Source organism: Salvelinus alpinus, chromosome 23, assembly GCF_045679555.1.
Source record: "Salvelinus alpinus chromosome 23, SLU_Salpinus.1, whole genome shotgun sequence".
In the NCBI taxonomy this organism is placed as follows: domain Eukaryota; kingdom Metazoa; phylum Chordata; class Actinopteri; order Salmoniformes; family Salmonidae; genus Salvelinus; species Salvelinus alpinus.
This window is the reverse complement of record NC_092108.1, coordinates 14,602,797-14,620,448: the sequence shown is the minus strand read 5'-3', so window position 1 is coordinate 14,620,448 and position 17,652 is coordinate 14,602,797. Positions and strand designations below refer to the sequence as shown.

The 17,652-nt window shown below is 42.1% G+C and overlaps 1 protein-coding gene across 9 annotated transcripts; it reads left to right on the top strand.

Moving 5' to 3' along the window:
- Positions 1-6,552: 6,552 nt before the first annotated feature.
- LOC139550289 (cold-inducible RNA-binding protein B-like) lies at positions 6,553-11,811 on the top strand. 9 transcript variants are annotated; one of them, XR_011670002.1, is made up of 8 exons: positions 6,553-6,656; positions 7,449-7,558; positions 7,657-7,763; positions 7,980-8,073; positions 8,290-8,476; positions 8,599-8,660; positions 11,051-11,128; positions 11,242-11,811. XR_011670002.1 is itself a non-coding variant. In XM_071361091.1 (7 exons), the coding sequence occupies exons 2-7, from the start codon at positions 7,459-7,461 to the stop codon at positions 9,024-9,026; spliced, it is 564 nt and encodes a 187-aa protein (XP_071217192.1). In that variant the 5' UTR covers positions 6,553-6,656; positions 7,449-7,458; the 3' UTR covers positions 9,027-9,988. The 9 variants fall into 9 exon arrangements, 4 of the variants coding, with proteins under 4 accessions (XP_071217192.1, XP_071217191.1, XP_071217190.1 ...); XR_011670000.1 differs by having other exon boundaries at positions 7,980-8,094; XR_011669999.1 differs by having other exon boundaries at positions 7,980-8,121.
- The last annotated feature ends 5,841 nt before the right edge of the window (positions 11,812-17,652 follow it).

Here is a 17,652-nt window from a genome sequence, read left to right as displayed (position 1 = left end):
CCCATACACTACCCACCACTGCGACCTGTATGCTCTCGTTGGCTGGCCCTCGCTTCATACACGTCGCCAAACCCACTGACTCCAGGTCATCTACAAGTCTCTGCTAGGTAAAGCCCCGCCTTATCTCAGCTCACTGGTCACCATAGCAGCACCCACCCGTAGGGCGCGCTCCAGCAGGTATATCTCACTGGTCACCCCCAAAGCCAATTCTTCCTTCGGCCGCCTCTCCTTCCAGTTCTCTGATGCCAATGACTGGAACAAACTGCAAAAATCACTAAAGCTGGAGACTCTTACCTCCCTCACTAGCTGTAAGCACCAGCTGTCAGAGCAGCTCACAGATCACTGCACCTGTACATAGCTCATCTGTAAATAGTCCATCCAATCTACCTCATCCCCATACTTTATTTATTTATCTTGCTCCTTTGCACCCCAGTATCTCTACTTGCACATTGATTTTCTGCACATTCTACCATTCCAGTGTATAATTGCTATATTGTAATTACTTCGCCACCATGACCTATTTATTGCCTTACCTCTCTAATCCTATCTCATTTGCACTTGCTGTATATAGATTTTTCTACTGTATTATTGATTGTATGTTTGTTTATTCCATGTGTAACTCTGTGTTGTTGTATGTGTTGAACTGCTTTGCTTTATATTGGCCAGGTCTCAGTTGCAAATGAGAACTTGTTCTCAACTAGCCTACCTGGTTAAATAAAGGTGAAATAAAAATAAAACCTAAATCAACCATTTATCGGATCATCAAGAACTTCAAGGAGAGCGGTTCAATTGTTGTGAAGAATGCATCAAATCAAATCAAATTAAATCAAATGTATTTATATAGCCCTTCGTACATCAGCTGATATCTCAAAGTGCTGTAGAGAAACCCAGCCTAAAACCCCAAACAGCAAGCAATGCAGGTGTAGAAGCACGGTGGCTAGGAAAAACTCCCTAGAAAGGCCAAAACCTAGGAAGAAACCTAGAGAGGAACCAGGCTATGAGGGGTGGCCAGTCCTCTTCTGGCTGTGCCGGGTGGAGATTATAACAGAACATGGCCAAGATGTTCAAATGTTCATAAATGACCAGCATGGTCAAATAATAATAATCACAGTAGTTGTCGAGGGTGCAGCAAGTCAGCACCTCAGGAGTAAATGTCAGTTGGCTTTTCATAGCCGATCATTAAGATTATCTCTACCGCTCCTGCGGTCTCTAGAGAGTTGAAAACAGCAGGTCTGGGACAGGTAGCACGTCCGGTGAACATGTCAGGGTTCCATAGCAGCAGGCAGAACAGTTGAAACTGGAGCAGCAGCACGGCCAGGTGGACTGGGGACAGCAAGGAGTCATCATGCCAGGTAGTCCTGAGGCATGGTCCTAGGGCTCAGGTCCTCCGAGAGAGAGAGAGAAAGAGAGAATTAGAGAGAGCATACTTAAATTCACACAAGACACCGGATAAGACAGGAGAAGTACTCCAGATATAACAAACTGACCCTAGCCCCCCGACACATAAACTACTGCAGCATAAATACTGGAGGCTGAGACAAGAGGGGTCAGGAGACACTGTGGCCCCATCCGATGATACCCCCGGACAGGGCCAAACAGGAAGGATATAGAGCGCCCAAGAAAGTCCAGCAAGCGCCAGGACCGTCTCCTAAAGTTGTTTCAGCTGCGGGATTGGGGCACCACCAGTACAGCGCTTGCTCAGGAATGGCAGCAGGCAGGTGTGAGTGCATCTGCACGCACAGTGAGCCGAAGACTTTTGGAGGATGGCCTGTTGTCAAGAAGGGCAGCAAAGAAGCCACTTCTCTCCAGGAAAAACATCAGTACAGGGATTGGACTGCTGAGGACTGGGGTAAAGTCATTTTCTCTGATGAATCCCCTTTCCGATTGTTTGGGACATCCGGAAAAAAGCTTGTCCGGAGAAGACAAGGTGAGCGCTACCATCAGTCCTGTGTCATGCCAACAGTTAAGCATCCTGAGACCATTCATGTGTGGGGTTGCTTCTCAGCCAAGGGAGTGGGCTCACTCACAATTTTGCCTAAGAACACAGCCATGAATAAAGAATGGTACCAACACATCCTCCGAGAGCAACTTCTCCCAACCATCCAGGAACAGTTTGGTGATGAACAATGCCTTTTCCAGCATGATGGAGCACCTTGCCATAAGCCAAAAGTGATAACTAAGTGGCTCGGGGAACAAAACATAGATATTTTGGGTCCATGGCCAGGAAACTCCCCAGTACTTAATCCCATTGAGAACGTGTGGTCAATCTTCAAGAAGCGGGTGGACAAACAAAAACCCACAAATTCTGACAAACTCCAAAGCATTGATTATGCTGCCATCAGTCAGGATGTGCCCCAGAAGTTAATTGACAGCATGCCAGGGAGGATTGCAGAGGTCTTGAAAAAGAAGGGTCAACACTGCAAATACTGACTCTTTGCATCAACTTCATGTAATTGTCAATGAAAGCCTTTGACACTTATGAAATGCTTGTAATTATACTTCAGTGTTCCATAGTAACATCTAACAAAAATATCTAATGACACTGAAAGAGCAAACTTTGTGAAAATGTATATTTGTGTCATTCTCAAAACTTTTGGCCACAACTGTACAGTACCAGTCAAAAGTTCGGACACACCTACTCATTCCAGTGTTTTTCTTTATGTTTACTATTTTCTACATTGTAGAATAATAGTGGAGACATCAAACTATGAAATAACACATTCTGAATCACATAGTAACCAAAAAAGTGTTAATCAAATCTAAATAGATTTTAGATTTTAGATTCTTCAAAGTAGTCACCCTTTGCCTCGATGATAGCTTTGCACACTCTTGGCTTTCTCTCAACCAGCTTCATGAGGTAGTCACCTGGAATGCATTTCAAATGACAGGTGTGCCTTGTTAATAGTTTATTTGTTTTAATGCGCTTGAGCCAATCAGTTGTGTTGTGTACAAACGTTTGATTGATACTGTAAATAAATATGGGACACAAAAAAAGACAGTGTAGAACATCCCTAATAACTCAATAGATTGGTCCAAAGTATTACCTGAATTTTTTTTGTTTTCCTATTAATGAAGTCGCACAAAAACTTGTGCCTTTCTCTTTTCACACGAATTTAGCCACACAGAAAAGAACGAAAAATGCTGAAATATTTTATAAATATTTGCACGAATTGAGTGTGGGATTATGTTTGCAACAGCATGCAGCCAAAACAGGCCTTTTGCAATATTTAAAATAGAAACATCGCGGGAAAACACAGGGTTGAAAGCAAATGGATTCTGTTGAAGAGAGAAGACTAATCTGTCTGTAGGCTACAAATATGTTTTCAACTTTCAAATAGGCCTGTTGAGCGAAAAACATTGTTTTAGAAAATAAAACAAGAGAGATAGGCTTTTGGCACGAGCGCATCGTCCATCGCCGGTGATTGAGCTGCGCATTATTGGGTGAGTCAGTGAAACTGGAAAGCTTTTTTAGGACTATAATTTTCTCTTCATTTTGTACAATATGTGTGTCTCCACACACCTAGGCCTAGGCTATTAATAGATGAGAGACAAGGTATTTTTTATTGATCTCAGATTCTACATTTTTTAGGTATTAAAAAAGATTCTGCTAAAGTCTCTAGTCATCAAATAAATATTATGTAGAATTACATGAAATGCGTTTATAAAAGGCAACCTTTAACCCGAAACATAGGCTTTAAAAAGAATCACTATGTGTACATCTTCTGCAAGCGCATCTACTCTATTGAACTATGCCAGCCGCAAAAGCGATGTTCTGCATGCAATGCTTTATTATAAAGGTGATTACTTTCTCTAACTCATACATTCAGTTACATCAGAGCCACCAGGGCTCGACTTGTTTTTTCCCGGCACCTCCCAATTTACAAATTAAGCACTGCCCACTAATAGCTCACCTCAAAATCAATAATCCTATACATCTTTCATGTTCATGTTCATGTAAAATATAAAAGCAACATGTAAACCGCTCCTGTGGGCGAGCGTTTGCTGATGTCAAATCAAATCACATTTTATTGGTCACATACACGTGTTTAGCAGATGTTATTGCGGGTGTAGCGAATAGCTTGTGCTTCTAGCTCCTACCGTGCAGTAATGTCTAACAAGTAATATCTAACAGTTTCACAACATATACCCAATACACACAAATCTAACTAAGGAAAGGAATTAAGTATATATACATATATGGATGAGCGATGTCAGAGCGGCATGGACTAAGATACAGTAGAATAATAAAGAATACAGTATATACATGAGATGAGTAATGCAAGATGTGTAAACATTATTAAAGTGACTAAGATACCGTAGAATAGTATAGAATACAGTATATACATGAGATGAGTAATACAAGATGTGTAAACATTATTAAAGTGACTAAGATACCGTAGAATAGTATAGAATACAGTATATACATATGAGATGAGAAATGCAAGTTATGTAAACATTATCAAAGTGACTAGTGTTCCATTACTTATAGTGACCAATGATTTCTCGTCTATGGGTATAGGCAGCAGCCTCTAATGTGCTAGTGGTGGCTGTTTAACAGTATGGTTGCCTTGTGACCAGAGTGTCCCATGGTGGTGGTGTGGTTATGGTATGGGCAGACATAAGGTACGGACAACGAACACAATTTTTTTGTGCATTTTATTGATGGCAATTGGAATGCACAGAGAACTGTGAGATACCCATTGTCCTGCCATTCATCTGCTGCCATCACCTCATGTTTCAGCATGATAGTGCACGGCGCAAGGATCTGTCGCAAGGATCTGTACACAATTCCTGGAAGCTGAAAATGTCCCAGTTCTTCCATGGCCTGCATACTCAGCAGACATGTCAAACATTGAGCAGGTTTGGAATGCTCTGGATCGATGTGTAGGACAGCGTTCCAGTTTTCACCAATATTCATTAACTTCGCACAGCCATTGAAGAGGTGTGGGACAACATTCCACAGGCCACAATCAACAGCCTGATCAACTCCATGCGAAGGAGATGTGTTTGTGCTGCATGAGGCAAATGGTGGTCACACCAGATACTGACTGGTTTTCTAATCCACTACTTCTTTTTTAACGGTATCTGTGACCAACAGATGCATATCTGTGTTCCCAGTCATGTGAAATCTATAGATTAGGTCCTAATGAATATATTTTAATTGACTGATTTCCTTATATGACCACCATTTGCCTCAAAAGTTTCTACAGCTTTTTTTGGCTAACCGGGCTATCTGCATTGTGTCCCGCCACCCACCACCTGCCAACCCCTCTTTTACGCTACTGCTACTCTCTGTTTATCATATATGCATAGTCACTTTAACCATATCTACATGTACATACTACCTCAATCACCCCGACTAATCGGTGCCTGTATATAGCCTCGCTACTGTATATAGCCTCGCTACTGTATATAGCCTCGCTACTGTATATAGCCTCGCTACTGTATATAGCCTCGCTACTGTATATAGCCTCGCTACTGTATATAGCCTCACTACTGTATATAGCCTCACTACTGTATATAGCCTCACTACTGTATATAGCCTCGCTACTGTATATAGCCTCACTACTGTATATAGCCTCACTACTGTATATAGCCTCACTACTGTTATTTCTGGTAGCAGGTAGACTAGTGGTTAGAATGTTGGACTAGTAACCGAAAGGTTGCAAGATCGAATCCCCGAGCTGACAAGGTAAAACATCTGTTGTTCTGCCCTGAACAAGGCAGTTAACCCACTGTTCCTAGGCCGTCATTGACAAATAGAATTTGTTCTTAACTGACTTGCCTAGTTAAATAAAGGTAAAATATAACGGTTATTTTTTACTGTTGTTTTTATTTATTTACCTATTATTCACCTAATACCTTTTTTGCACTGTTGGTTAGAGCCTGTAAATAAGCATTTCACTGTAAGGTCTACTGTTGTATTCGGCGCACGTGACAAATAAACTTTGATTTGATTATATGAACTGTAACTCAGTAAAATCTTTAAAACTGTTGCATGTTTCGTTTATATTTTTGTTCAGTTTAGATGCAGGCCAATGCCAAAGGTCAAACAATTCCATATACCGATTCATGCCAGCATCAAAATCTGGCAAGGTCTGGTTATTTTTTCTTTTCAATAATACTTTAGGAAGAAAAGCACAGTAGCTTGACTAAGGCCTACAGTTGCAGAGACTAGCAAACCAAGCCTATGCATTGGGTGACATACAGTACATGCAGAGAAAGTGGACTGTGAGATACATGGACACAATGGACCATTACCATGTTTATCTTTTCCACTTTTGGAGAAAAAAAATAAAAAAGTTGCCTATATAAAACCAGTGGGCAAAGTAGCCTTAATAATTAATCAAATATAGCCCAATTTCTACTGACTTTAAAAGTGTAAAATACATTGGGCGTATAAGTTTACAAACTCAAATAGCAAACTCATATATTATTGAATAGCTGTTATAATTTAATCAATTCGTTTGAAATTGTCAATGAAAGGTTACCGCGAAAAAGATGTGCCCATATTCAAATAAGACAAGATCACGCCCCCCCCGCAAAGTCATTTAAATACTTCGCTAACAGTCGTCACAGACAGAGTGTGCGCTTCCATTTCTTTTGCGACGACGTGCCTCTCTAAACACCAGCTCTTCTCGTTCTGTCCGTAAAAGGTACGTTTTTATATATTTTGTGGCTGGTGTATTTAGCTGATTGCCCGATTTAGCGTTATTTTGGTCGTCTTTAGGTATTCTAAATAATTATAGTGTAATTTACAGAAATTGAGTTATTGTTGAATAAACGTGGTTCGAAAGCCGCTTTAGTTAGCGAAGGTACTCCCGAACGTTAATTTTCCACACATGCATTTTGCCAGTTCACTTAAACTGATCTTAGTTTTTCTGCGAGAACTAGTTGGTTAACATACATTAAATACACGGATGTTTAACCCTCCTTTTTTAAATTTCATTTTTTTGCTAATTTCAGTCTTCGTTTCACCTAACGGTAACTATCAACTTCATTGTAAAGATGGCTGCGTCTTCGCCTTTAGCTTAGCACCAGGTGGCGAAGCAGGCCAACAACGTGGTGTAAAATGGCGCTCCCTTCTTGGCCTGTTTTTTTTTCTTCTCCGGTCTGTAAGACTCATTTAGCCAGACGGCTGATCACCGCGTACGGTTTACGCGTAATTTGTTTTCCATCATAGCAGGTTAAGTAACGTTCGAAATTGTTGTATTTACCTGAATTCCGATAATTATTTACAGGTTGGCCTAGCGCTAGCTGGCTAACGTAGCTAATTATGTTGTGCGCAATGTGCGTCAGACAATTGTTAACTACCCTAGATGTGACCTAGCTAGATTTACAACTCATGTAGGTATCGGGAGTACGTTATGTAACTTTGATATTAATGGAAATGGCCAGGTAACGATACTTAATGGGATTTTATTTGACCCGGGCTTTTTCCCTTGCAGACAAAGAAACATGTCCGACGAAGGAAAACTTTTCGTCGGTGGCCTGAGCTTCGACACAACAGAAGAATCTCTGGCGGAAGCTTTCGCTAAGTATGGTAACATTGCAAAAGGTGCGTCCAAAGTAATTTTATTTGAGCGATGGTTAGCTACTAAATATATTATCAGAAATGTTGAACTTACGGTTAATTAATGTTTTGGTCTCGCTCAGTTGATGTCATCAGGGACAAAGAAACGGGAAGGTCTCGTGGATTCGGCTTCGTAAAGTACGATAATGCCGAGGATGCGAAGGACGCTTTGGATGGCATGAACGGCAAGGTAGATATGTTGATCACAATTTACCGACGCATTTATTTACCTCGTTTTTGCATGTATAATTATTATAACACAAGTGTTTGAATATCTCCCCTACCACTATAAATGTCTTACAGCTACAAACAATATGATGGCCCACCAGACACATTTCAATGCATTAAACCCATACATAAAACAAATGTTTATGAACTGCGATGGCTAACCCCTTTTCTCTTGCAGTCCGTTGACGGCAGAACAATTCGTGTGGATGAGGCGGGCAAGGGTGGTGGTCGTTCAGGAGGCGGCGGTGGTGGATTCAGAGGGTCCAGAGGAGGTGGTGGATATGGCGGTGGAGGTGGATATGGAGGGGGGAGAGGAAGAGGTGGGCGAGTTTACTCGCGAGGTATGGGCAGACAATCTGCAAAATGGTGTGCTCCCCATCCTCCATTAGCGTTTGTCCTGCCCTCCCTCTTGGCTGTAGTCGCATATCAGTGTGTTTTGCTTTCAATGTGAGTTGGTTTTTGAACCGCCTGTGCGGGTTTGTTCCCAGGTGGTGGAGGATATGGTGGTGGTGGTGACAGGGGATATGGTGAGAGGAGCTATGGCGGCGGCGGAGGAGATCGGAGTTATGGTGGCGGCGGAGACCGGAGCTATGGAAGTGGCGGTGGATACAGGAGCGGTGGTGGTGGTGGCGGAGGAGGATACTCTTCTGGTGGCGGAGGATACAGGGACAATAGGTGAGGCGACACGTCCGACTGCCAATTAAGAGATACTCAAATTGTTTGTAGAACTTCCTGTCTTGCATCCTTTACAGCGGACAGCGACCTTACCTATATATTTTTTTCTCCTCCAATGTTAGGGGCCAGGGAGGCTACGGGGATCGCTCTGGGGGATCCTACAGAGACAGCTACGACAGTTATGGTATGTATGAGTTGTGTGTACTAGCGTAATGATGTGCTTGCATCAATAGGCCTAGGACACTTCCTCAAGGTTCTGGAATCAAATCCATTCCCCTGACTAGTATAGAATGCCTTCAAGTTCAGTGCGCCGTTCCTTCCCTCCCTTAAGTGTACTCTGAACTCATTCAATTTGCTGGGATCATATTTGCTTCATCTTACTCCCAGCACTGTTTATTACAGAAAGACCTCCAACACTAGTTGGTTAAGCTATTTGCGACTGTTTAGTGGGTAACCATGTTGGATGTTGTCAAACTCAAATGTTCGTGAACTTGTTTCCTAAACTCAGTGTCTGTGTGCCCACTTCTTGTCCTCAGCTGCTCACGAGTAAAAATCTGCCCCCCGATTCAAGATCATCCCTTGGCTGGCTGTATTTAAAAAGATGCGCTCCTCTCAAGAAATTTGTCCACGTGTTGACCTGATGATTTTTTGTAGTCCTATTCTGTGTTTAAGTAGCTCGAGCGTCTTTAAATTTAGCCATGAGTTTCGGCCATTCATTTACAAACCATGTTTAATAGAAGTTCCAGTTGGAGGTGTTCTCTAAAGGATGCATCTCTATTTGCTCTTATGGCATTTCAATTGATAAAGCATAATGTCGTACTTGTTGGTGCTGCAAATTTAGTGAACTCAAATATTGCATCACATGGCTGTTTTTGAATAACAGCATCAGTTACTTTCTACGCCCTGTTCCTATCCAGCACTGTCTGACATCACCATTTGAATCCTATATATTAATATTGGGATATCAATGGGGCTTGTTAACTTCCTGTTTTTGTTTTAAACGACAATGTCCGACCTACCTCCTGCCAAGTTTTAAAACAGTTAAAAAAAATCCACTTAGGTGCTTTAGAAAACTGGCCGGGAAGTGCTTTTTGGATTTTATGAATGCATTCCTTGTGTTGCTAGGCAGCAATGCCTTCACCCATACCATTGAGGTTCTTGATATAGCCGACGGTCCTGTGTTAAGTTTCCAAAAATAGTGAATTCCTTTAAGGCTGGTGACACTGCACGCCTGAAGTGGCCGGCTGTTCATGAAGTTGCAAATTGCAGCGGGCTCCAATCTGCCCGCAGTGTTTTGCTCTGCTCAAAAGCCTGCATTTTAAATGTGCTTGTTATAATGGACTTAACTTAAAGAGAACAAAAAAACATACCAATTCATACTGTTACTACTCTTCCCAAATATTCCACCTGGGAACGATTTTGTACTTTCTGTTCTTTGTATCATCAACATTGAAGATTATTTTTTGTCAATTTTGGCTTCATGGAGCCCATTAAAACGATTTGTTGAAAATACTTGTGCCTTGAACATACTTATGGGGAGGTTAGCAGTTTGTCAGTATTTGCCAGTTGGTGTATCTTCATAGCATTTAAATGTTTCCCTTCTGGTGTTTAACAACTTCTCTGGTACTACAGAAACTTAACTTCCAACATATACATCCCGAAACTGGGAATAAGTTTAAATCACAGGGAATAACTGCTATTCACAGGAAGTGCCATGGTTACAGTATTATAGAAGTAACTTCTGTTGGCATATTTTCCCTCTGAGGCTGAAGTGTGGGGTTTGCCTTTTAGTGGCTAATGGTTAGTGGGGTACTGGTAGTCAAAGCTTTGACTATGGTTGCCCTTAACAGTTTAGTTTGAGTACTTGATGCCACTGGGCACTTTAGTAGTGGTTTGGTAAATAAATGGGTAGTTAATTCGCCTAGAGGAATATTTTATGTTCTTGACATGACTAGTGTGGCCTACTCATGGGGGTGGGGGGGAGGGTCCTGTTAATGCTTCATTGCTCAGCTACAGAAAATGTCTACAAGTCCTTGGCGAATGACCTGTTGCTCCTACCAACCAGTGCTCGTCAGAAGTGAAAGCTGCTCTCTTGCCTAGTTCATTTGTGGACAATCAATAGGCCAGTTCACGTGAGGTAAACTCCTTTTGCTCACATCCTTCAGTTATTTTATTTCCAGCAATGTTTTAGCCGTTGTCCCCCTGCTGCAGAGACTGCCAGTCAAACGTCCCCTGGCCATTTTGCAACACACGATGCTTAAGTCCACAACTGCCCCCTCTTGAAATGTGCCTTAGCGAAATGACTTAACCTGGCCTCAGTACGATTACTCTTCCGTCATGTCTTCTATGTATTTCAGTCAAACTCAATTGTGATCACCTCAATTGCCCCTCTTGATGTACAACCCACTGATTTGTGTTTTTTTTTTTCTTGCTCTTATCTGTTTTGTTTTAATAGCGTGGTTCTAAGCATTGTGTATAAAGTCTGGGTAGTCGAACAAGTTATGCTGTTGCATGCCAAAGTCCTGTTGTCTTTGTGAGATTCTGTTCTAATGTCATGAATGTCTTCTCTTTTAGGGTGAGTTCAATTTTTGGAGACTGAACTCTCCAGTGGCAGATGGTGATAAACTGGAATCTCCTGCAGCAGTGTTCCAGGTTTGTCTATTTTTGTACAGTTTTTCGTATCTGTGAAGCTGCCACATCAAATGCTCTGAAAAATGCATGATTTATGCAATTAACTAATTAGTTCTTTCATTCCTTGGTCTCAGGTCCAGTGTCTGGAGGTGGTGTGAGTAGCAGTGGAGTCCACATCAACCCAGTACTCTGCATTGGCTGAGTTCTGTCTTCAATGCAGTCACTGGTTCCCAGGAGTTCTGGGGAAAAATATTTTCTCATCTTAAACATTTTGTATAGAGATCCTACAAGCTACATCTCTTTGGGGAAACAGCTTTAGGTGAAGTGATTTGTCTATGGGACACCATACTAACATGTTACAAAAAAAGCTACTTTCCTCGTGTTGGTGTTCATAGCTCTAGACGGATGTAGTCAATAGTTTCACCTGTTCCAGTAACTAGTTGTTTTAAAGTAACCTGTTTCTATGTACGTTTAGCAGAAGTTCTTATCCAGAGCGACTTACAGGCGCAATTATGAAGTGCCTTACTCGAGGGCAAATTTTTCACGTGTTTTGCTCAGGGATTTGAGGCAATGACCTTTTGGATACTGGCGCTATGCTCTTAACTGTTACGCTAACAATATGATATATTGTGAACTCGTTTCTTCAATAAAATCAGACTAACCAACACCATGTTTTAAGGATATAAACTCAGCAAAAAAAGAAACGTCCTCTTGTCAACTGCGTTTATTTTCAGCGAACTTAACGTGTAAATATTTGTATGAACATAAGATTCAACAACTGAGACATAAACTGAACAAGTTCCACAGACATGTGACTAACAGAAATTGAATAATGTGTCCCTGAAGAAAGGGGGGCCAAATCTAAATTAAGTATTTGGTGTGGCCACCAGCTGCACTAATACTGTGGTGCATCTCCTTGTGGACCACTAGATTTGCCAGTTCTTGCTGTGACATGTTACCCAGTCAAAGCACCTGCAAGTTTCTCGGGGGAATGGCCCTCACACTCCAATCCAACAGGTCCCAGATGTGCTCAATGGGATTGAGATCAAGGTTCTTCCCTGGCCATGGCAGAACATTGACATTACTGTCTTGCAGGAAATCACTCACAGAATGAGCAGTATGGCTGTTGGCATTGTCATGCTGGAGGGTCATATCGGGATGAGCCTGCAGGAAGGGTACCACATGAGGGAGGAGGATGTCTTCACTGTAACGCTCAGCGTTGAGATTGCCTGCAATGACAAGCTCAGTCCGATGATGCTGTGAGACCACGACGGACCCTCCACCTCCAAATTGATCCTGCTCCAGAGTACAGGCCTCGGTGTAACGCTCATTCCTTCTATGATAAACGTGGATCTGACCATCACCCCTGGTGAGAGAAAATCACAACTTAGTGAAGAGCACTTTTTGCCAGTCCTGCCTGGTCCAGCAATGGTGGGTTTGTTGCCGGTGATGTCTGGTGAGGACCTACCTTACAACACGCCTACAAGCCCTCAGTCCAGCCTCTCTCAGCCTATTGCGAACAGTCTGAGCACTGATGGAGGGATTGTGCGTTCCTGGTGTAACTCGGGCAGTTGTTGCTATTCTGTACCTGTCCCGCATGTGTGATGTTTGGATGTACCAATCCTGTGGTGGTGTTAATACACTTGGTCTGCAACTGTGAGGACGATCAGCTGTCCGTCCTGTCTCCCTGTAGCTCACAGTACGGACATTGCAATTTATTGCCCTGGCCACATCTGCAGTCCTCATGCCTCCTTGCAGCATGCCTAACACGGAACCCAAACCAGCAGCGCGCGTGCGCCATCGTGCATAAATGTATTTTGTCCCTCTACACCAAACGCTATCACGACACGCAGGTTAAAATATCAAAACAAACTGAGCCAATTACATTTAATTTGGGAACAGGTCAAAAAGCATTAAACATTTATGGCAATTTACCTAGTTCGCTTGCACTTTCTAGCTAATTTGTCCTATTTAGCTAGCTTGTTGTTGCTAGCTAATTTGTCATGGGATATAAACATTGAGTTGTTATTTTACCTGAAATGCACAAGGTCCTCTACTCCGCCAATTAATCCACACTTAAAACGGTCAACTGAATCGTTTCTAGTCATCTTTCCTCCTTCCAGGCTTTTTCATCTTTGAACTTATATGGTGATTGGCATCTAAACTTTCATAGTATTACTACACCGACCGGCAACACAGTTCATCTTTCAATCACCCACGTGGGAGCGCCAATGAGAAGATGGGAGGCAGGACTTGCAGCGTGATCTGCGTCAGAAATAGAAAGGACTTCTATATTAGCCCTTCGGCATGCAGATGTGCGCGAGCAGTGTGGGTGCAATAATTGAATAACATAGATTTCTAAATGTATTTTGCAATGCTCGCGCACGACACAAGCGGTTTGGTCAGCCTATAAAACAGAACCCAAATCGGCTGAGCGCGTGCGCCATTGTGCATACATTTATTTTTTTCCCCCACACCAAACGCGATCGCGACACTCAGGTTAAAGTATCAAAACAAACTCTGAACCTATTATATTAATTTGGGGACAGGTCGAAAAGCATTAAACATTTATGGCAATTTAGCTAGTTAGCTTGCACTTGCTAGCTAATTTGTCCTGGGATATAAACATTGAGTTGTTATTTTACCTGAAATGCACAAGGTCCTCTACTCCGCCAATTAATCCACTCATAAAACGGTCAACCGAATCGTTTCTAGTCATCTCTCTTTTTCCAGGCTTTTTCTTCTCTTGACTTTATATTGCGATTGGCAACTTTCATAAATTAGGTGCATTACCGCCACTGACCTCATTTGTCTTTCAGTCACCCACGTGGGCATAACCAATGAGATGGGAGAGGCAGGACTTGCAGCGCGATCTGCGTCAGAAATAGAAAAAACTTCTATTTTTAGCCCTTGGCAACACAGACGCTCGTTGGCGCAATAACTGAATAACATAGATTTCTAAATGTATTTTGCAACACAGTGTGGTCAGCCTGTAAGGCATGTTCACGCAGATGAGCAATGACCCTAGGCATCTTTCTTTTGGTGTTTTTCAGAGTCAGTAGAAAGGCCTCTTTAGTGTCCAAAGCTTTCATAACTGATCTTAATTTCCTACATCTGTAAGCTGTTGGTGTCTTAACAACCGTTCCAAAGGTGCATGTTTATTAATTGTTTATGGTTCATTGAACAAGCATGGGAAACAGTGTTCAAACCCTTTACAATGAAGATCTGGGAAGTTATTTGGATTTTCACGAATTATCTTATTTTTTTGCTGAGTTTAGATGGTGTCGGGCTCATACAGTCATGAAAATGCTGGGAAAGTCATGGAATTCTATCCAGGTGTTTTCCAGGCCTGGAAAGGTTTTGGAAAATGATACAAATCTGAAAAGTAATACCTGTGAATGTAATTGCTTAAATTATTTAAAAAATGCAACTATCAACCAATAAATCCACATATCAGCCTAGATCAATAGTGTGTAAGCACACTCATAGGGTTCGGCTAACCGAGGTCGGTTAAAGCGTCAGCCTTATTCTAAAATTGATTACATTTCCCCTAATCTACACATAATACCCCACAAAGCAAAAACAGGTTTTTAGAAATACATTTACATAAGTATTCAGACCCTTTACTCAGTACTTTGTTGGAGCGCCTTTGACAGAGATTTTACACAGCCTCGAGTTTACTTGGGTATGATGCTACAAGCTTGGCACATCTGTTTTGGGGGGTTTCTCCCCTTCTCTGCAGATCCTCTCAAGCTCTGTCAGGTTGGATGGGAGGTGTTGCTGCACAGCTATTTTCAGGTCTCTCGAGAGATGTTTGATCGGGTACAAGTCCAGTTTTTACCCCCAAGCCATAAGACTCCTGAACTGGTAATCAAATGGCTACCCAGACTATTTGCATTGTGTGCCCCCCCCCAACCCCTCTTTGACGCTGCTGCTGCTACTCTGTTTATCATATATGCATATGCATAGTCACTTTAACTATACATTCATGTACATACTACCACAATTTGCCCGACCAACCAGTGCTCCCGCACATTGGCTAACCGGGCTGTCTGCATTGTGTCCCCCCACTCCCTCTTTTACACTACTGCTACTCTCTGTCCATCATATACAGTAGGGCAAAAAAGTATTTAGTCAGCCACCAATTGTGCAAGTTCTCCCACTTAAAAAGATGAGAGAGGCCTGTAATTTTCATCACTTCAACTATGACAGACAAAATGAGGAAAAAAATCCAGAAAATCACATTGTAGGATTTTTAATGCATTTATTTGCAAATTATGGTGGAAAATAAGTATTTGGTCAATAACAAAAGTTTATCTCAATACTTTGTTATATACCCTTTGTTGGCAATGACAGAGGTCAAACGTTTTCTGTAAGTCTTCACAAGGTTTTCACACACTGTTGCTGGTATTTTGGCCCATTCCTCCATGCAGATCTCTAGAGCAGTGATGTTTTGGGGCTGTTGCTGGGCAACACAGACTTTCAACTCCCTCCAAAGATTTTCTATGGGGTTGAGATCTGGAGACTGGCTAGGCCACTCCAGGACCTTGAAATGCTTCTTACGAAGCCACTCCTTCGTTGCCTGGGCGGTGTGTTTGGGATCATTGTCATGCTGAACGACCCAGCCACGTTTCATCTTCAATGCCCTTGCTGATGGAAGGAGGTTTTCACTCAAAATCGCACGATACATGGCCCCATTCATTCTTTCCTTTACACGGATCAGTCGTCCTGGTCCCTTTGCAGAAAAACAGCCCCAAAACATTATGTTTCCACCCCCATGCTTGACAGTAGGTATGGTGTTCTTTGGATGCAACTCAGCATTCTTTGTCCTCCAAACACGACGAGTTGAGTCTTTACCAAAAAGTTCTATTTTGGTTTCATTTGACCATATGACATTCTCCCAATCTTCTTCTGGATCATCCAAATGCTCTCTAGCAAACTTCAGACGGGCCTGGACATGTACTGGCTTAAGCAGGGGGACACGTCTGGCACTGCAGGATTTGAGTCCCTGGCGGCGTAGTGTGTTACTGATGGTAGGCTTTGTTACTTTGGTCCCAGCTCTCTGCAGGTCATTCACTAGGTCCCCCCGTGTGGTTCTGGGATTTTTGCTCACCGTTCTTGTGATCATTTTGACCCCACGGGGTGAGATCTTGCGTGGAGCCCCAGATCGAGGGAGATTATCAGTGGTCTTGTATGTCTTCCATTTCCTAATAATTGCTCCCACAGTTGATTTCTTCAAACCAAGCTGCTTACCTATTGCAGATTCAGTCTTCCCAGCCTGGTGCAGGTCTACAATTTTGTTTCTGGTGTCCTTTGACAGCTCTTTGGTTTTGGCCATAATGGAGTTTGGAGTGTGACTGTTTGAGGTTGTGGACAGGTGTCTTTTATACTGATAACAAGTTCAAACAGGTGCCATTAATACAGGTAACGAGTGGAGGACAGAGGAGCCTCTTAAAGAAGAAGTTACAGGTCTGTGAGAGCCAGAAATCTTGCTTGTTTGTAGGTGACCAAATACTTATTTTCCACCATAATTTGCAAATAAATTCATTAAAATTCCTACAATGTGATTTTCTGGATTTTCTTTTCTCATTTTGTCTGTCATAGTTGAAGTGTACCTATGATGAAAATTACAGGCCTCTCATCTTTTTAAGTGGTAGAACTTGCACAATTGGTGGCTGACTAAATACTTTTTTGCCCCACTGTATGCATATCTACATGTACATACCTACCTCAATCAGCCTTACTAACCGGTGTCTGTATGTAGGCTCACTACTGTTTTCTTTACTTACCTATTGTTCACCTAATACCTTTTTTGCACTATTGGTTAGAGCCTGTAAGTAAGCATTTCACTGTTGTATTCGGTGCACGTGACAAATAAACTTTGATTTGAACACAGATCATTTACTTATCTTATTATTACTGTGGCGATTTAAGTGGTAGAACTTGCACAATTGGTGGCTGACTAAATACTTTTTTGCCCCACTGTATGCATATCTACATGTACATACCTACCTCAATCAGCCTTACTAACCGGTGTCTGTATGTAGGCTCACTACTGTTTTCTTTACTTACCTATTGTTCACCTAATACCTTTTTTGCACTATTGGTTAGAGCCTGTAAGTAAGCATTTCACTGTTGTATTCGGTGCACGTGACAAATAAACTTTGATTTGAACACAGATCATTTACTTATCTTATTATTACTGTGGCGATGACACACCATAGGTGCGGCTCTTCACATGCACTCTCCAAACTCCTTCCAGTGGAGGGTGCGTTTTTTCTCTTGTTGAAATGTTGGCTGTTGCTTTCACACGTTTAAATGCATAGGCCCTATGTGGTAAATCTATATTCCATCTAATACTACAATAATTGCTAGCATTTCATCATTCCATCCCCGTACCGTTTATTGCAAAACGTAGGCATTTCTGTTCCATGTTTGATAGGCCTACAGATACATTTCCATTTAGCCAACCATTTGTTACCCTGCTCTGAGTGGGTGTGATGTTTATAGTGCACATGAAAGTTCGTAAGACTCATTAGGTATGT